At 39.1% G+C, this 17,383-nt stretch overlaps 1 protein-coding gene across 7 annotated transcripts in view; it reads right to left on the minus strand.

Annotated features, from left to right (window-relative positions):
* Positions 1 to 4,001: 4,001 nt before the first annotated feature.
* The window catches only part of Cntln (centlein), a 265,736-nt gene continuing 252,354 nt past the window's right edge, over positions 4,002 to 17,383 (minus strand). For all 7 annotated transcript variants that reach the window (XM_052715950.1, XM_052715948.1, XM_052715951.1 and 4 more), the window contains one exon: positions 4,002 to 5,367. In XM_052715950.1, coding sequence (XP_052571910.1) covers positions 5,266 to 5,367 — 102 coding nt within the window. In that variant the 3' untranslated portion in view covers positions 4,002 to 5,265. The remainder of the gene's footprint in view (positions 5,368 to 17,383) is intronic.

The raw sequence follows: 17,383 nt of genomic DNA on the forward strand, positions 1-17,383 counted from the left end.
GTTTTTATAGTTATTTGAGGGCACTGAGAAAGGCTTCCTCAGTGTGGTTATAAATTTCTCACAGTAATTTTCATTTTGGGACCTCCGAACCCAAGGATCACTTGTGCTATTGGACAGAATCCTACATAATTCTGAGGAGTAATGAATGCAAGCAGAACTTTCAATAGGAGCATAGGGGCCAGTGTTGATGACAGGATTTCCTCCCCTCGTCCTGCATTCTAAACACATGGCCACCTTTGTCTATGGCAAACAGCTTCCATTCAAGGATATACATAGGATTGTTCCACTGTTGAATTATTTTTAAGCTTTGAGAATTCCTTATTTTCACTGAGTCCTTTGTCAGCTATGTGTTTGACGATATGATTTGGACAAGGAGAGAATATATCTGCAGCTTGTTATTCCCTGAGCAAACGTTATAAATTTTGATAACATTGGCCAGTTTTTCCATCCTGCAGCGTGTTTTCTGGTGTATGTCTTACAGATCCTCACCTTAACCTTAGGTCCTGGAAATTTTTCCTTCATATTGTATTTTACATCTTATGTTACATGTATGACTGACTCATCTTGAGACAATGTCTTTTAAACTGAATAACAAAGCATTAACAGTAGGGCTGGATGTATTGGGTTCAGTGGGTATATTGCTTGTGGTATAAGTGTGAGGTCCAGAGTTCAAATTTCAACCACTCACTGAAAAGCCAGGCAGAGCTGTAATCTCAGAGGGGACAGGGAGATTCTGGGGGCTTGCTGGCCAGACAATCTAGCAGAAATATTGAGTTCCAGGTTCATTGAGAGACAGTCTCACAACATAAGTGACTGAGGAGGACACCAGAGTAATGGTTATATAGTTACAGACACTTATGTAACATATGAGAACATCTTACTACACACACCCACACACACACACATATATATCTGCACATATATACAGTATGAACATATGAGAATTCATCTGTATTTGATCATACTCAATTTTTCCCAGAGCCATCCCTTCCCTACCCATCCAATTGTGTTTTTTAATTAAGCTCATCAAGATCAAATTGTGCTGTCCACTTCAAGTATTCTTGAATGTGTGGCTTTCCACTGGAATGTGGTTGACTTGCCAGGGCCCACACTCTTAAGGAAAAAGGATGCCTCTTCACCCTGCAGCTAACACTTGTCAATCCTTCCTTTACTCCATCTTCATCTGTGTCCCGATGTATGGGGTTAAGGTCAAATTCTACTTTTTCTTAATGTAAGGTTGTCCAGTGGCTTCCTACCATTTGTTGAAGTGGCTATTTTGCCTCTACAGGATTTTTGAGTCTTTGCCTACAATCAGTTGGGCATATTTCTGGCTTTCTATTTTATTCCACTGGCCTATTATTTGTTTGCCAATACTACACACTTGTTAGTGTGGCTAAATAACACAACTTGAAATGTAGCATGATATTTATTTACTTCATATTTACTTTGCCTTGCCATATAAATCATAGAATAATCATGTTAAACCTATCAATTTGGAGACATTATTGTCATACTTTATTATATTGAATACCCCCATTCATGTTTTTAGTATGCTTCATTTATTTAAACCTTTGGTTTTGCTACATAAGTGTTTTATAGCTTTGATATTTAAGTACTGGAGATATTTTGTCAAATTCATACCTAACTATGTCATTCATGGGTAAATAAATTACAATCATAATCTTGTTTTCTACACATTTATCATTAATATATAGACACACAGCTGAGATTTGTTATATTCTCTTGTACACTGGCAGCTTGATGAACATTTTTTTTTTGCTGCTGTTTGCTTGTTTTGGATACAGACTTCTTTCTGTATGTGTTATATTTCCTTTCACTGCCTTTTGCTGCCTTGTTGTGTAGGCTTGATGTTTCCATATTAGGTTTAAAAAGAGTACTGATAAATGAATGAAGTCTTTGCCTTATTGCTGATTTTAGGAGAAAATGCTGTCCCCACTGTTTTGCAGTGTTGGTAGTAGGTGTTTTGAAGTTGTTCTTAATCAAAATGAGGAACTACTTCAATTTGTTCTCTGAAGTCCCTTTTTGCTTTTGTGGCTTTTTAACCATTTATTTTGTGTGGGGGTGAGCATAAATGTCACAGTGCATGTATGCTTAGAAGACAACTTGTGGGAGTTGGTTCTCTCTCTCTCTCTGTGGATTCTGGGGTCACAGGTTTATAGGGTTGCTGGTCAGTGACCTTACACACTGAGCCATATTGCTGGTCCTTGTGTTGACTTTTGCCAACTGCTTTTCCTACTTTGTCTTATTATTACATGGTATTTACTTTTTAGCTTGTTAACAAAGTAACTCAGTATTCTGTATATCTTCTGATCAAAGCCCCATATGAACACATGAATATGAATATAAAGTTATGAATGATACTTTAGCAAGTTGTATTAATTTTCTATTGTTGCACTCACAAATTACCACAAACTTCCCAGTTTAAAACAAGAAACAAGAAAAGAAATACCCCTACTAGATCTGGACATTCAAACTCAAACTCACCAGACTAATCCGTTTGTATCAGGATTCTTCTGAAGGATGCACATTTTCTTGCCTTTTCTAGTCTCCAAGGGTCACTTGAATTCCTTTGCTTATGGGCCCTTTTCTCCATATTTAAAACCAGTAGTGCAGCATTTTCAAATTCCTCTGTCCTTTTGTTTGCAACTGTAAGTGCATGCTCTCTCTTTCCCTCTCTCCCTCTCTCTGTCTCTCTTTCTCTGTCTGACTCTGCCTTTAAGAATCCATGTGGAATCCTTTAATCCCAGCACTTGGGAGGCAGAGCCAGGCGGATCTCTGTGAGTTTGAGGCCAGCCTGGTCTACACAATGAGATCCAGGACAGGCACCAAAACTACACAGAGAAAGAGAAGAAGAAGAAGAAGAAGAAGAAGAAGAAGAAGAAGAAGAAGAAGAAGAAGAGGAGGAGGAGGAGGAGGAGGAGGAGGAGGAGGAGGAGGAGGAGGAGGAGGAGGAGGAGGAGGAGGAGGAGGAGGAGGAGGAGGAGGAGGAGGAGGAGGAGGAGGAGGAGGAGGAGGAGGAGGAGGAGGAAGAAGAAGAAGAAGAAGAAGAAGAAGAAGAAGAAGAAGAAGAAGAAGAAGAAGAAGAAGAAGAAGAAAGAGAAGGAGAAGGAGGAGAAGGAGAAGAAGAAGAAGAAGAAGAAGAAGAAGAAGAAGAAGAAGAAGAAGAAGAAGAAGAAGAAGAAGAAGAAGAAAAGAAGAAAAAAGAATCTATGCAGATAGTCCAAGTAGTCCTACAGCTCATGATCTTTTTTTTTTTTTTTTTTTTTTTGGTTTTTCGAGACAGGGTTTCTCTGTGTAGCTTTGCGCCTTTCCTGGAACTCACTTGGTAGTCCAGGCTGGCCTCGAACTCACAGAGATCCGCCTGGCTCTGCCTCCCGAGTGCTGGGATTAAAGGCGTGCGCCACCACCGCCCGGCCAGCTCATGATCTTAATCACACTGCCAAGTCCTTCTAGCCACATTGGACATCCAGAAGTGAGAGGGCTTAACAGGTAAACACTGTAAAGGGCCTATTTTCTAGGCCTCTCCCTTCCTTGCTGTATCCTGTTTCTCTTTTCTTTGTGTTTATTTTTATAACAAAGTCCTGTGGTAGGCTGCTGTATTTGCAATTGTGTACTTTTCTGTCTGGCACTCTCCTGTGAGCAGTAACACTGTGAGGGGTGCTGATTCCGGTTGTCCATGTGTACTGCATTCCTTAGTGTCAGTACACAACACAAGACTCTGCTATCCAGTGCAGGACAAGATGAAGCACACTGCCCTGTGTCTTACAAGTGTGAGATCAATGCCTCTGGCAGATTGGATATGTACTAATATTTGTCACTTCCCAGCATTGCTTTCTAGTCAAACTGTGTCACCATGCTATAGCAAGCTGAGCGGCAATGCCAAGTTAGGAGAGTATGACATCCAGCCTCTGCCAGTCACCAGCTCCACTGCCATAGTGTTCAAGTTATACTAAGTGCTGTACAAAGGAATGAGCATCACAAAATTTCAATAAATCTTTATTGATAAGACAGTAAAATTAAATGTCATATGATTTTACATGCTACAAAGTATTGTTTTCAAAACAGTTTAATAAAGTAAAAAAATTTTTAGTCTGTGAACCATATAAAAGTAGGTGGCAGGCCAGATTTGGCTATGGGCCTTAATTTGCCAACCCCTGCCTTAATCTCATGGAATCTACATTCTAAGGAAAAAATGAGAATAAACCATAAACAAAGAAGTGACCACATTTAAAATAGATTATTTCATGTAAACAGTAAGATATTCAGAGAATATGTCTAAGAGGGAACTAATAAAGTGAACCTGAATAATGAGAAAAAGACATGTCTGAGTAAAGCTACACATAGAGCATTCTGCAAAGACAGTACACCTACATCAAGTGTGGAGGCCAAAGTTCAGTGACTCAGAGGCACCAAGAGTGTGTGGAAGAACACAAGCAGGAAGTGCGGTGAGGGGGGAATTCAGGAACCAAATGCAATGGTCTATCATGGTGAGAAGGCATTGGTAATTAGGTAACCATGGTAGGAGCTTGGCTAGGTCTCCACCAACATTAGACACCGGTGTCCTGCCCTTGCTCATTTATATGACTGCACAAGGAGAGAAAGGAGGAGAAAATGTTTTTTATTTTTGCCAGACAGTTCTAGAAAAACAAAGTATCTTCTGTATAATCCAGTATGTCAATGAGAATAGGCACAATGAACCACATAATAGCTTCATTCAATGCTCCTCATTCATGTTAGGATAATGTTAGGATAATTTACTTTATATTTTCTCACCACACAAATATGTTATTCACTGGATAACAAAGGGCCATTTATAAGAGTTTGCATATAAAATTTATATGTAAAAGCCTAGTTTGCATATAAAATTTAGAATATTAAGTTCTTTATTTACGCCTTTTTCTTTTTATACTCAGACCAATGTGTATGTAACAAACTTGTTCAAGCTTCTTTCTCTGTACTGGAGGAAAATCACTTTTAATTTGTATTTGTGACAGTATTTATATCCAACAACCAAACGCTAGACTCTCCTTTTAAGTGGCTAAGCACTTAGTTAGGGTCACTTGTTCAGGAATCAATTAGTTTCAGAAATTTATTTTAATATTGAAGCCACCCATTGATAACTGGAGTAGATACTGTTCTGGACTGTTTACAACCACAGCACAAGAAATGCTCATGCTTGAACACAGATAATATATATATATATATATATATATATATATATATATCTTAACTGTATCTATAACATTATCTAATGTCTTTCATAACTGTGAAATATCCTTCAGTTAGTTTCTTGTTTTCATTTATTTTCTCCAGTACTGCTTCGAGTAAATATGAGGCAAAAGGAAGCTGTAAGAGAAAAACAAACAAAAAATTATCAAAACTCTGTATTTTCTTTAGTTCAAAAATATACACAAGGGTTGACAAGATGGCTTAGAAGGTAAAGGCACTTCCTGTGAAGCCTGGGTTCCATCCCCAGAATCCACATGGTGGAAGGAGATAACTGACCCCTGAGGTTGTCATGTAACCTACATAGACATACAGATATGCAGACAGACACATACACACACAAACACACAAATATAATAAAGTAATACAAATTGGAAAAAACTGATAAAACCTCTCACTAAATATCATTAAGCCATTAGAACTTAGCTGTCTGTAACTCTGAAGTCATAATGGGACCCTACTGGATCTCTTTTGAACAGATCTTCCTGGTTGGTGTGGGCAATTTTGGCTCTTCTAATAAAAATGATAGAAGAGCAGAAGTAAAATGAAAAAAGATAAACGCCTTATTGAACAATTCATGGTTTACTGACCATGTTAATGATGTAATCTGCAATACAAGCAGCTAAGCCATTCATCTTCAATCAGCTGATCAATAGCAGGTTACAGTCATCTCTAGGGCACACAGGCCCACAGTAGTGGTACTATATGTTCATCACTCATAAAAGAATGAGAGAGAACTATCAATACACTTGTCTGTATGAGAGCCCAATATCTCAAGAGTTGCAGGATAAAATTTCAGAGAGAAAAAAATGGTGAAAGTATACCCATTGATTAAGTTGTTAAAGTTTGTTTGGTATATCAAAGTGTAATACACATGTTTCAGAAACTGCTGAGTTTATGAAATGTGAGCACATTTTAAAATTTCATAATTGATATAACTTTGCTGGTAGTTTTATTGTTCCTGCTGCTTCCTTGGCTTGCTAGTAGAATGTGGACATACCCCACATGGGTTGTGTAAGGGAAAGTCTGGACTGCTGCCTCAAATACCTTCTGCAGTTCGACTTACTTCTTTTTATCTTGTTCCCTCTCTCTGGTCTCACATAAGAGGTCTGTCACAATTAGGAAATTCATTAAGTATTTCTTGGGTTTGTCCCTTTGATTGAAAATACTCTTTTTTTTGTTTCCCTAAATATGTTAGAATGCTTATAATATTCATATCCCCTTCCTAGAGGGAAGTCATGTCAGGTTTTTGTTGTTAGGACAAACACTGGTGGTGTCCCCAGTCAGGACTGAGCAAAGCCAGCTAGCCGCTGTCCTCTGTATGGCACAGCCAAAGGTTTGATTAAGTCGATCAAAATGGTTCTTTCCTGAATTGAACTGGGAAGAAGAGAAAATATCGGCTAAGATCTTTAAGTAGCTTCCTACTTTTTAACTAGCTTTTTCCTAAAAACAGTCTGGGTGTATGCCTGCTTTCTCCAAACTCAAGAGCTTTGCACATCTTCTCACTGAAATTTACCAGAAAATAAGGTGTCAAAACAGGACATTTCTTTAGTTTCAAGGTATAACTGACCATAGACCATAAGATATACAAGTTGACATGAAAGGGCCTTTCTAGGTGGAAAAACCATCACAATAAGCATACACAGCATACACGTTTCAATTTTAAAAATGTGAAAAAAAGAACACTAGATACAAGAAAAAGGATGTATTTGCCTTTTTTCTTGAAGACAATAACAACAAATTTTTGCTTTGACAAATAGCATGTCTGGGATGCAGAAAGGAGTTACACTGATAAAATTGCTAGTTTTCCTCATTTGATAATTAAGTCATCAGGGCATTAATATTAGCTTTTACAGAATGCATAATAAAAAGACTCGTTTTTGTCTGGCAAGCACTAGGCCCCAAATGACAAGACCCTTGGGTAACTATTATTTAACTATGTACATAAATACGCATTTTCTATTTAAAAGCAAGATAGATAAGATGGAACAGCCTCCCATCTTTTATTGGCAGAAACAAAAGCAGAAATGAATGCTTAAAAGTTCATTTTCTATTTTTTTTCTAGAAAATAATTCTCTGATCAAGCAAATCTGAGTAGCACCAAACTTTAATATAGTTCCATTATCTCAGGACCTCTTAACATGTCTCCAAGGTGCTTCATGGGCACTATGCTTCTCTGCTTCTCCAAGAGTAAAACTGCCAGTTTTTAAATACAGTCTTTGGTCCTTTCTCACGGTCTATTTCACAGTCTCTATGGAACATGTGTTGGAAGCATGCTGGCTTTGTGATTACCTAGCTAACAATGCATCATTTCTCACAGTTTTCTCCTCTAAACTCAGCATTCATTCTGACTGAAGTTTATAAGTTTGTGCTTTATTATTGTAATGATAGATGTAGTTCAAAATGGTCATAGAAAAATATACATTTTGCTGTTTGGGAATTTCATACATGCATATAATGCATTTTGGTCAAAGACAGCCTCTATTTTCTCTCTTCTAATTTTTCCTGTCCCCCAAACCACTTTCCTTCCTAACTTCATGGATGCTATTTTTAAACCACGGAGTTCATTTAGTGCTACTTGTACGTGCATGGGTTGTAGGACCATCTACTAAATCATAAGTACTCTCAAGGGGACCAGATCTCTGAAGAAAACTGACTCTCACCTGCAGCAGCCATCAGCTGTCAACAGCTCCTTAGGTAAGGATGAGACTCTGGGAGACACTCCTCCATCCATGCTGGGACTTTGTGGGTTTTATTTTATAGGTCTTGTGCATACGGTTACAGTTGCTGTAAATTCATGTGCACAAAGGCCTTTTCATGACAAGTAAATGAAAATTTAAATCTATGTAGGAGAGCCACCTGCTCAGTGGATGAGAGCACTTGCTGCACAAGCGTGAAGTCCTGATCCAGATCTGTGGTACCTGGGTAAAGCTGGATGTGATGCGTGCACCTGTAACCCGGCAACTCTGGGTGGAGACAAGAGCTCACTGATGACCAACCAGCCTGGCCCTCACAGGGAAAGCCCCAAGGTCACTGAGACCCTGGGTACAGGGTACAAGCTGGGGAGCGAGAGGGCCGGACACCCAGTGTCCTCTTCTGACCTCTAAAAGTCTGTGCACAGTTGGTGTGTGCACTTGCACACACAGTCATAAAATGTGTATAACATACCACAAATAAATACAAATATATAGTGCTTAATCTTTTTTTTTTTTTTTTGGTTTTTCGAGACAGGGTTTCTCTGTGTAGCTTTGCGCCTTTTCCTGGAACTCACTTGGTAGCCCAGGCTGGCCTTGAACTCACAGAGATCCACCTGGCTCTGCCTCCCGAGTGCTGGGATTAAAGGCGTGCGCCACCACCGCCCGGCTTATAGTGCTTAATCTTAAGGACTCTTATAACAGAAAATTGATGTAATTTTTATAAAAATAGTTAATTTTAATAAATTTAAAAAAAGGATTAAAGAAAGGTAGAATTATAAATATTTAATAAACAGATTCATTGTTTCAAATGAGTACATCCCAAAGTCAACTAGAAAGTTCTCATAGATTCTTTCACATACGACAAATAGTTCCTGCCTTTGAGTCTTATGAGTCTTTCCATGTACCAGTAGCTTCAGTTTTAAAAATAGCAGTCCTTCCTAAGTTTATACCATTCATTTATTTAGCAATGTCTTTATTAGGTTATACAAATAAGATTCTGCTTAATTTAGAATTAATTCATAAATATTCCTAAGAGATTAATAATGAGATTTCTCAGTCAACTGCCATATTGGTTAATTGAGAGTCATCACTTATACCATATACAGATCACCGTTAAAATGTAAATATCACAAATTAATGTTAATCTAAAGTTAGACGGAATACAACAGTCTTTAGTGATGCATAAAAGCTCTTCCAAATCCTTTTAGTTTCATTTTTAATAATGTATTCATGTGTGTCTCTGGGTGGGTATGTGCATATGAGTGCAGGCATGAGTGGAATTTAGAATAGGGTGTTGAATGCCCTGGAGCTGGAGTTACAGATGGGTATGACCTGCCTGATATGGGTACTGGAACTCATACTTGGGTCCTCTGCAAGAACAGTATGTACTCCTAGCTGTAGCATGAATCTTAAAAGGTCTTATTAATTAAATCAAACCTGAGGCCAGTTATTGGGGTGAACATTGGAAGATCAGAGAGACAGAACAAGCCACAGCTAACCTCACCTGGCCAACTTTTAGCTGGCCTTGTTTCCTCAGACTGGAAGCTTCTGTGTCCTCATATCTGAATGACTCTCAGCTGAACTGTGCTGTTCAAAACCTAAAAGCTTAACCAGCCAAAAGCTTAACGAGCCAAATGCTTCTAGTTTCTGGTCTTCACGCCTTATACATCTTTCCTTTCTACCATCACTCCCTGGGATTAAAGGCTCGCTTTCCGGGATTAAAGGCGTGAGTTATAATGCTTGGCTGCATCCTTGAACAGATGGATTTCTGCCTCTGGAATGCTAGGATTAAAGGTGTGAGTGCCACCATTTTCTAGCCTTTGTATCTAGTGGCTGTTCTGTCTTTGACCCCAGATAAGTTTATTAGGGTGCACAATATTTTGGGGAACACAATACCACCACACCTAGCTGTTGAGCCATCCAATAGCCCTCTCCTCAAAAATCTTATGAGAATTACATGAACATCAGTTCTTAGCATACAGCTCTAGATTGGTTACAGTTAGGTCTGAAACAGCACTTAAAATATGGTGTATCTTGGAAAATGCTTGAAAAAAATACCATGGCTTGCCTAATTGTTTTAGGTACATACAGAGTCCTGGGATTACAAGCTTATACCTTCATTCATAGTTGAAGTATTTTTTAAGTGTAAAATATTTTTAAGAACCAAAAAACCTGCACTTTTTGCTACTTGTAAGTGCACATCAAGAACAAGTTTGTTTCTTCTGGACAGTTTATAGTCAATGATGCCGTTTCTGCATGCATTCTGAAGGCTGCTAAGCCTCTCCAACAAATACCTCAGACACAGAAAGCACCACTATCCTTCTCGTGACAGGATTTTAGGGTTGGATTTAAATGGCAACTGGACATACACATTCCATCAAATGTACAAAAACAACAAACTTAACAATTACACTGCCTTGTTGTTCGCTTTTGATGGCATGTGCTAGATCACAACATTCAGGGAGCTTGTATGATTGATTTCTCCTACATAAAAAAGGAGAAGTTAAGCTCCTAGTTCTAGAAGGGCGGAGAGATAGCTTTACATCTCTGGACTCCAGGAAATGTGGAGCAGGAAGATTTGATGCTGAGTGAGATTTCTTGGTATGAAGGTTTATCGGGGATGTCTGAACAACTAAACTTTGGATTTTCAACTTCCATTTTGCTTTTTGGAATTGGTTTGCCAAGTCAGAATCCTAAAATCATTCTCATTCAGAAAATTGTGGTTAATTTTCCTGTATAAGGTGAGATAAAAATGCAGATGTTTGAGAACTATCTTAAGAAAACATTGAAGCCTAACATCTATGGCACCAAGATATCAGCATTGACTGGAACATCAGATAACTTAAAATTGAAAGCTGGTATACTAAAATAAGAGTAACCTATAAATCTAAGGGGGAAAGCTAACAGTGTAACTATTTTTATTCTTGTTTTTTTTTTGTTTGAATTATTCTTCAAAAGATATTACCTGTATTAAGATCTAACTTGAGGTTACAAAATAAAAATATAAAAATTTTATATTATAGCTGCTAGTCAAAGGACTGGATACAGTGAGATTAAAGACATTTTAAGGAAGGCCAATGGAGTTTACAGCCAAATTTAGGGTACACAATTTGGTATAATGCTATGTACCTGCTTATTCACAAATCAATATAGACTCATACATGCACAGACTTACATATCTAAATGGACAGTCAAAACTAGAAGAGAGAACTTGTTAAAATAATTAGGAATGCTATGGGGAAGAAGAAGTCATCTACAATTAAAATTGGCACTTGATTTTGAAATACGTTTCCTAATGGTCACTCAGATTTCTCTTGCTTGCCCTCCCAGATGCATCTTGGAGTGCCACTGAAAGCTGACAGAGAGGGCTGTGTCTGATGCCCTCCAATTCTGGTAGAATCTGTAATGTGTCATCACTTACAATTTGAAAACGGCTCTGGAAGCTATAGACAAGAACTGGAAAGAGTTAAGACACTCAAATTATTTTAAATTTTTCTTTTGTCTCAAGGAATACTTAGGTAACATTTAAAGCAAATTGGCAAACTATTCTATTTATGAAGTCTTTAGGAGATGATGACCTTTGGTAAGATACTTCAGGACTTAGGAAAGGAATTGTTTGCAAACTCTCTATGTCCTAAGATGGAAGAGAAACGTGTGAACATTTAAGTTAGCTGAACCTTTCCTGCAAACCCAGCAGCATCCTAGGCCTGTGGTAAGGCTCTGCATTCTTTTGATCATTTATGCACGAGGCTAATAGCTATCACTCGAATCTCCATGGGAGGCTATGGTCTTACCTGACCCATGCCTATCAAGCCATTTTTACCAAACTAATGACATGTGCGCTCATAGGCCAAAGGCAACCCTTTACTTTCAGGATAATTCCTTGGACAAGGATACTGTCCCAGAGACAACCTCATTTCCCTAGACCTTCTTGACCTCAATTTGGACCTGTGCTACTACCTATGGTGAACACTGAGGTCTCCCACATTCCTTCTTTACCCCACCTCCCACACACACCACAAGAATTTCAACCATGGTAACCTGTTTTACTGGCAAAGGCAACATACAGTAGAACAAACAATATATTTACTATCAGTAGTAAATGGTTTTTCTTTTAATATCATTCCTTCCTCCAAAGTCAAGAACTATATGGTAGAGGACACGTCCATTCCTACCTTTACAGTTAAGAGTTATCTAATTGGTTCAGGTTCACAGTACCACAGACTGAGTGGCTTAAACAAGCATGTAAATCTTAGAGTTCAGGAGGTCGGCAAAACTAAAACTAAGGCTCGGCTGCAACCAGTGTCTGCAGAGGGCACTGTTGATTTATAGGCTGTGGTCTTCTCTGTGCTCTTGTGTGGTACAGAGAAGAACTGGAAAGCTCCTTTGTCTCACAGGCTCTAATTCTATTCACGAGTGACCTGCCCTCATGACCTGATCACCTCCCAAATGTTCACCTCTAGGCCACAATGTGGAGGTTTAAAATTCATACATACCTTTCTGAATATCATTTTTTTAAAAATTACGCTTCTTATTCACCAGAATTAATTTTCAAATTCACAATCTAAACATTCATATTCATAACTAGACCTTTTGAGCCCCCAAATAATGTTTAATATCTACATAAGGAGAACACTCCTACTTCTAACAATAGATTGTAAGCTTCTGAAGGCTTATCTCTGTTGGCTGAAATGAGTAATTGATATGTGTGTGTGTGTGTGTGTGTGTGTGTGTGTGTGTGTGTGTGTAAAAGAGAGAGAAAGAGAGAGAGGCAGAGAGAGAGACATTTATCTATGCATTCATCAACAGACACTGGGATGGTTTTCACTCTTGTCTATAAAACTGTTATGAACTTGGGTATACAAGTGTCTGCTCAGGAGCCTGCTTTCAGTTCTGTTAAGCACTGAAAAGCAGAATTTCTGGGCAATATAAATCTCTTGAGGAGTGGCCAAAGTGCTTTACCTTCCCATCAGTCATGCATACAGATTCTGTTTTCTTCTCGCCTTCACAGAGACCTTGGTGTTCCTTTTTTAGATTAAAAACCCAGGGTCTGAATTATTCCCTTGGCCTCCCATGGTGACCAATGCTGCTGCATACCGCAGGCACCCTATAAAGGTTTTGAGTGAACACACTACTGATCTTGAGTAGAATACGAAGGAGAGAATCTACTGGTGTTTGTGTAAGACTTACTTTTAGAGTACCAGCTAGAAACTGGTTTATTATAACATAAGAACATGTTCTCGAGTAGATAAAACTACACAAAGGTGGCTACTAAAGAAAGAGAGTTACCACAAGCCCATAGTATAGTTTAGGATTTCATAATTTTAAAGAATTGCTTTAACTTTAACAAAAAATGACTTTTTTCAAATAAAAGCAGGCTTCAAATTGTCACATAAAATCACTGAAGCTGGGTGAGTGGAGAATTTAAATCTTGCTATTTCAGCTAGTTGTGAGGAATGTCTGCGGGTGACCATGAAGTTTTGTATGTGTGAGAGCAGGTACGCATGCAGCCTGTGAGTACATGAACACGTTACAACTTCCACGCAGGAAGCAGGTTCACAGAGTGACAGTTTCTGAGTTCTGTGAGGGACTTAGGTTAATTTTTGTGCTGATAGTTCCCTCCAATTACAAGGGCCAGGGGGGTTCATCACACTCGCAGGCATTCTGTAGAAGGAGAGCATATCTTAGAGGACACTAGAGAAAATGACCACTTTAAACTTCAGCATTTGTAAGATCGGAAGCAACCATCAGGAACAGAAACATGTAAAGCCAAGGGAAAACTAAGCTGAAGATACAGCTTCGTTCTCAGCCACTGGAGGGGGAAGGGGGCTAATCAGTGCCAATACAAGTATCTGGGCTTTCAATCTTTTCTAATTCACATAAGAATGTGAAATATTTTCTTAACCTGAGGCCAGACCAACAAAAGGCTGGGATGAATTAAGGAAAAACAAAACACTTCAAATATTGTTAACTTACTAAAAAGTCTATGGCTTCAGTAACTATTTAAAATTTCCTCCCTAACACACTGGCTCTCTTGATCACTGAAGTTCTTCAACACACCTTCAACTTTCTCATTGTGTAGGGTACTGAAATAGTCCATCTTTGATTTGGGACTGTTCATGGACTCTCATGTCGGCGGTGTATTAACTCTGGGTAATGTGGGAAGCTCTCCTGTTTCCATGGCTGGGCACAACCAGATCCTCTGACCGCATCTCTTCCATCTCCACAGCCCTGCACACTGATGCCCTCTATCTTCCTAAGGCACATTCTTGCTCAAATGCCAGAATCATCTGGTTTTAGCTCTATTTTCAGTCATTCCTTCAACTACATAAAAACAAATTTTATGCTGGGCGGTGGTGGCGCACGTCTTTAATCCCAGCACTCGGGAGGCAGAGGCAGGCAGATCTCTGTTAGTTTGAGGCCAGCCTGGGCTACAGAGTGAGTTCCAGGAAAGGCACAAAGCTACACAGAGAAACCATGTCTCGAAAAACCAAAAAAAAAAAAAAAAAGGGGGGGGGTGGCTTCCCTCATCTTTACTTCTTTGTCTCCCTCACAAATTGTGAGCTTAATATCATATCAATATGAAAAGAAAGCACAAGTAAAAATTTTCAGATAAAGACATCCATACCACAGAAAAATGAAAGCAGATCTTAGAAAGGTATTTTTCAGTGTGATTCTTACTAGGAATCTGCAAACTGCAGAAAAATATCAAATACATAGAACTACTAATTACATTATAGCTACTTGAAATAGTGAGGTTATGTTCTTGTACACTGTAATTAAACACATCCACCTATAAAAGGGTCTAACCTTCCATTCTAGTGTTCTCTGTCTAAGGACAGTGATATATATATTTTGTTATACAGCTTCACTATGCCACATGGCAGAATCTGCTTTTCATTTTGTTGTGAATGTATCATCAGTATAGATGGCATCATGAAAGCAGTCAACAGTCATGGGGCTGATTAGTCACAATATTCAGGATACTATCACACAAGACCAAACAATACAGGAGGAAAGTAGACACGATATGCCCTACATGTTTATCTTTTAAACATTTTAGTACTGTTATACTAGAATCAAGTCAGGTACTTTTGTAGGGAATATGCTCACTTACTCCACAGCACAAAGGCTGTGTAAATGCTACATGAGGAGACAGAGGCTGTAAACTAACTACACATATTTACAGTTTTTGCCCATACAACTCTGTGAGCCTCTCATACTCTAAAAACCTAGTGGGCAAAGGAAAAATTTCCAAAAACACAGGAAAAATATAATTGCTGGGATAGAGAGAGAAGAAAAGAGATGTTTTCTATTTTATAGATTTATCTCTTGGGCATAATTATAAAGTGACATTCAAGTGCAACCATTGAAATGCCCATTTTTCTTCTCACAGAATCCAAAGACATCAGCAAAACCACCTATGTCAGTAATAAAATAAAAAAGTCTTTGACTTTTTCAATGTTATCATACTGTCACAACAGAATAAAATTAGCCTGAAAAACGATGTGAAGGCATAGGATGCAGTTCATTATGTACAGCAGCAACAGCAGCGCTTCTCAGTCTTCATAAAGACTGCTCCATTAAATTTACCTCCAGTCAATAATTAGGAGTCCACAAATAAACCTGGGCAATTAAATCAATACTACCAGGCAATTATATTCCAGAGTTCAGGCTCAGTGGCCCAAAAAGGCACTATATCAACCTGCAGTATTAAGCAGTCTGACGCCATTTCAACAGGGAATTTTTAACACTAACTGGACAGAATAAGCATATATCCAGATAATGCAGAATATGGACATGAATGTTTACATGTATAAGACACACATACACAAGCACACATGCAACACACATACACACACACACACACACACACACACACACACACACACACACAAACAACAACCACCTCCAAACTAGGTCAGGTATCAGTATAGCTTAAGCAAGATTTAAACATATTGATTTATTACTTTATGGACATAATTGATGGTAAAATTTCTAATTAAAGGAACTATGAGGTCCTAGTTACAAGGTGAACACTTAGAAAATCATTACAGGTTTATTTCTGTCATTTTTAAGCTTAAAAACACTTCATGCCAACTATTATTGAACTTCTTCATGTGCCCAGCACTGGGCTGAGCCTAGGCAAGCAGCATGATTAAGAACTGAGCTCTCCTTGGGGGAGCGGGAGATCCCAGCTGGATCAACAACAGAGAGGGAGAACAAGGAATAGGAGACCATGGTAAATAAAGACCACATGAGAATAGGAAGAAGCAAAGTGCTAGAGAGGCCCACAGAAATCCACAAAGATACCCACACAACAGACTGCTGGCAGTGGTTGAGAGACAGCCCGAACTGACCTACTCTGGTGATGGGATGGCCAAACACCGTAATTGTTGTGCTAGAAACCTCATCCAACTACTGAGGGATCTGGATGCAGAGATCCATGACTAGGCCCCGGGTGGATCTCTGGGAGTCCAATTAGCAAGAATGAGGAGGGTTTATATGAGCGAGAATTGTTGAGACCAAGGTTGGATAAAGCACAGGGACAAATAGCCAAATGAATGGAAACACATGAACTATGAACCAATGGCTGAGGGGTCCCCACTGGATCAGGCCCTCTGAATGGATGAGACAGTTGATTGGTTTGATCTGTTTGGGAGGCATCCAGGCAGTGGGACCAGATCTTGTGCTCATTGCATGAGTTGGCTGTTTGAAACCTGGGGCCTATGCAGGATTGTTTGGCTCGGCCTGGGAGGAGGGGACTAGACCTACCTGGACTGAGTCTACCAGGTTGACCTCAGTCTGTGGGGAAGGCTTTGCCCTGGAGGAGATGGGAATGGGGGGGGGGGGTTGGGGGGAAGGTGAGGGGGATGGGAGGGGGGAGAACAAGGGAATCCGTGGCTGATATGTAGAACTGAATTGTATTGCAAAATAAATTAATTAAAAAAAAAAAAAAAAAAAAGAACTGAGCTCTCTAGGCTGGAGAGCTGGCCTGTCAGTTAAGAGCATGTGCTGCTCTTGCAGAGGGCCTGAATTGTTTCCCAGAACTCATACTGGAAGCTTACAACTGCATGTAAGTTCAGCTCCAGAGGGATCTGATGCCTCTGACCTCTGCAGACACCTGCACTCATGTGTACCATCCCCACCCCCACCCCCACATGCGTGCATACACATGATTCAAATAAAGGTACATCTTAAGTAAAAGAAATGATCCCTCTTCTCAAAAACAAGTTGTTTACCATAAAAGGCCTCATTTCACACCTGTGCATCTGTATTTCAACAACTTTAACCAAAATGTCACCAATCATATTCTATTACTGAAGCAATTTCAGCTAATGTTTCAAAGATATATAAAGTTAATACTAATAATATAAGTGGCCTGTGTATCATTTACTTACTGTTCTTTGTTGCTTGTCTTGGTGCTAGGGTTGGACTGA

The sequence above is a fragment of the Peromyscus californicus genome, unplaced genomic scaffold (genome assembly GCF_007827085.1).
Source record: "Peromyscus californicus insignis strain IS unplaced genomic scaffold, ASM782708v3 Scaffold_5__1_contigs__length_169319896, whole genome shotgun sequence".
NCBI classification, from domain to species: Eukaryota; Metazoa; Chordata; class Mammalia; order Rodentia; family Cricetidae; genus Peromyscus; species Peromyscus californicus.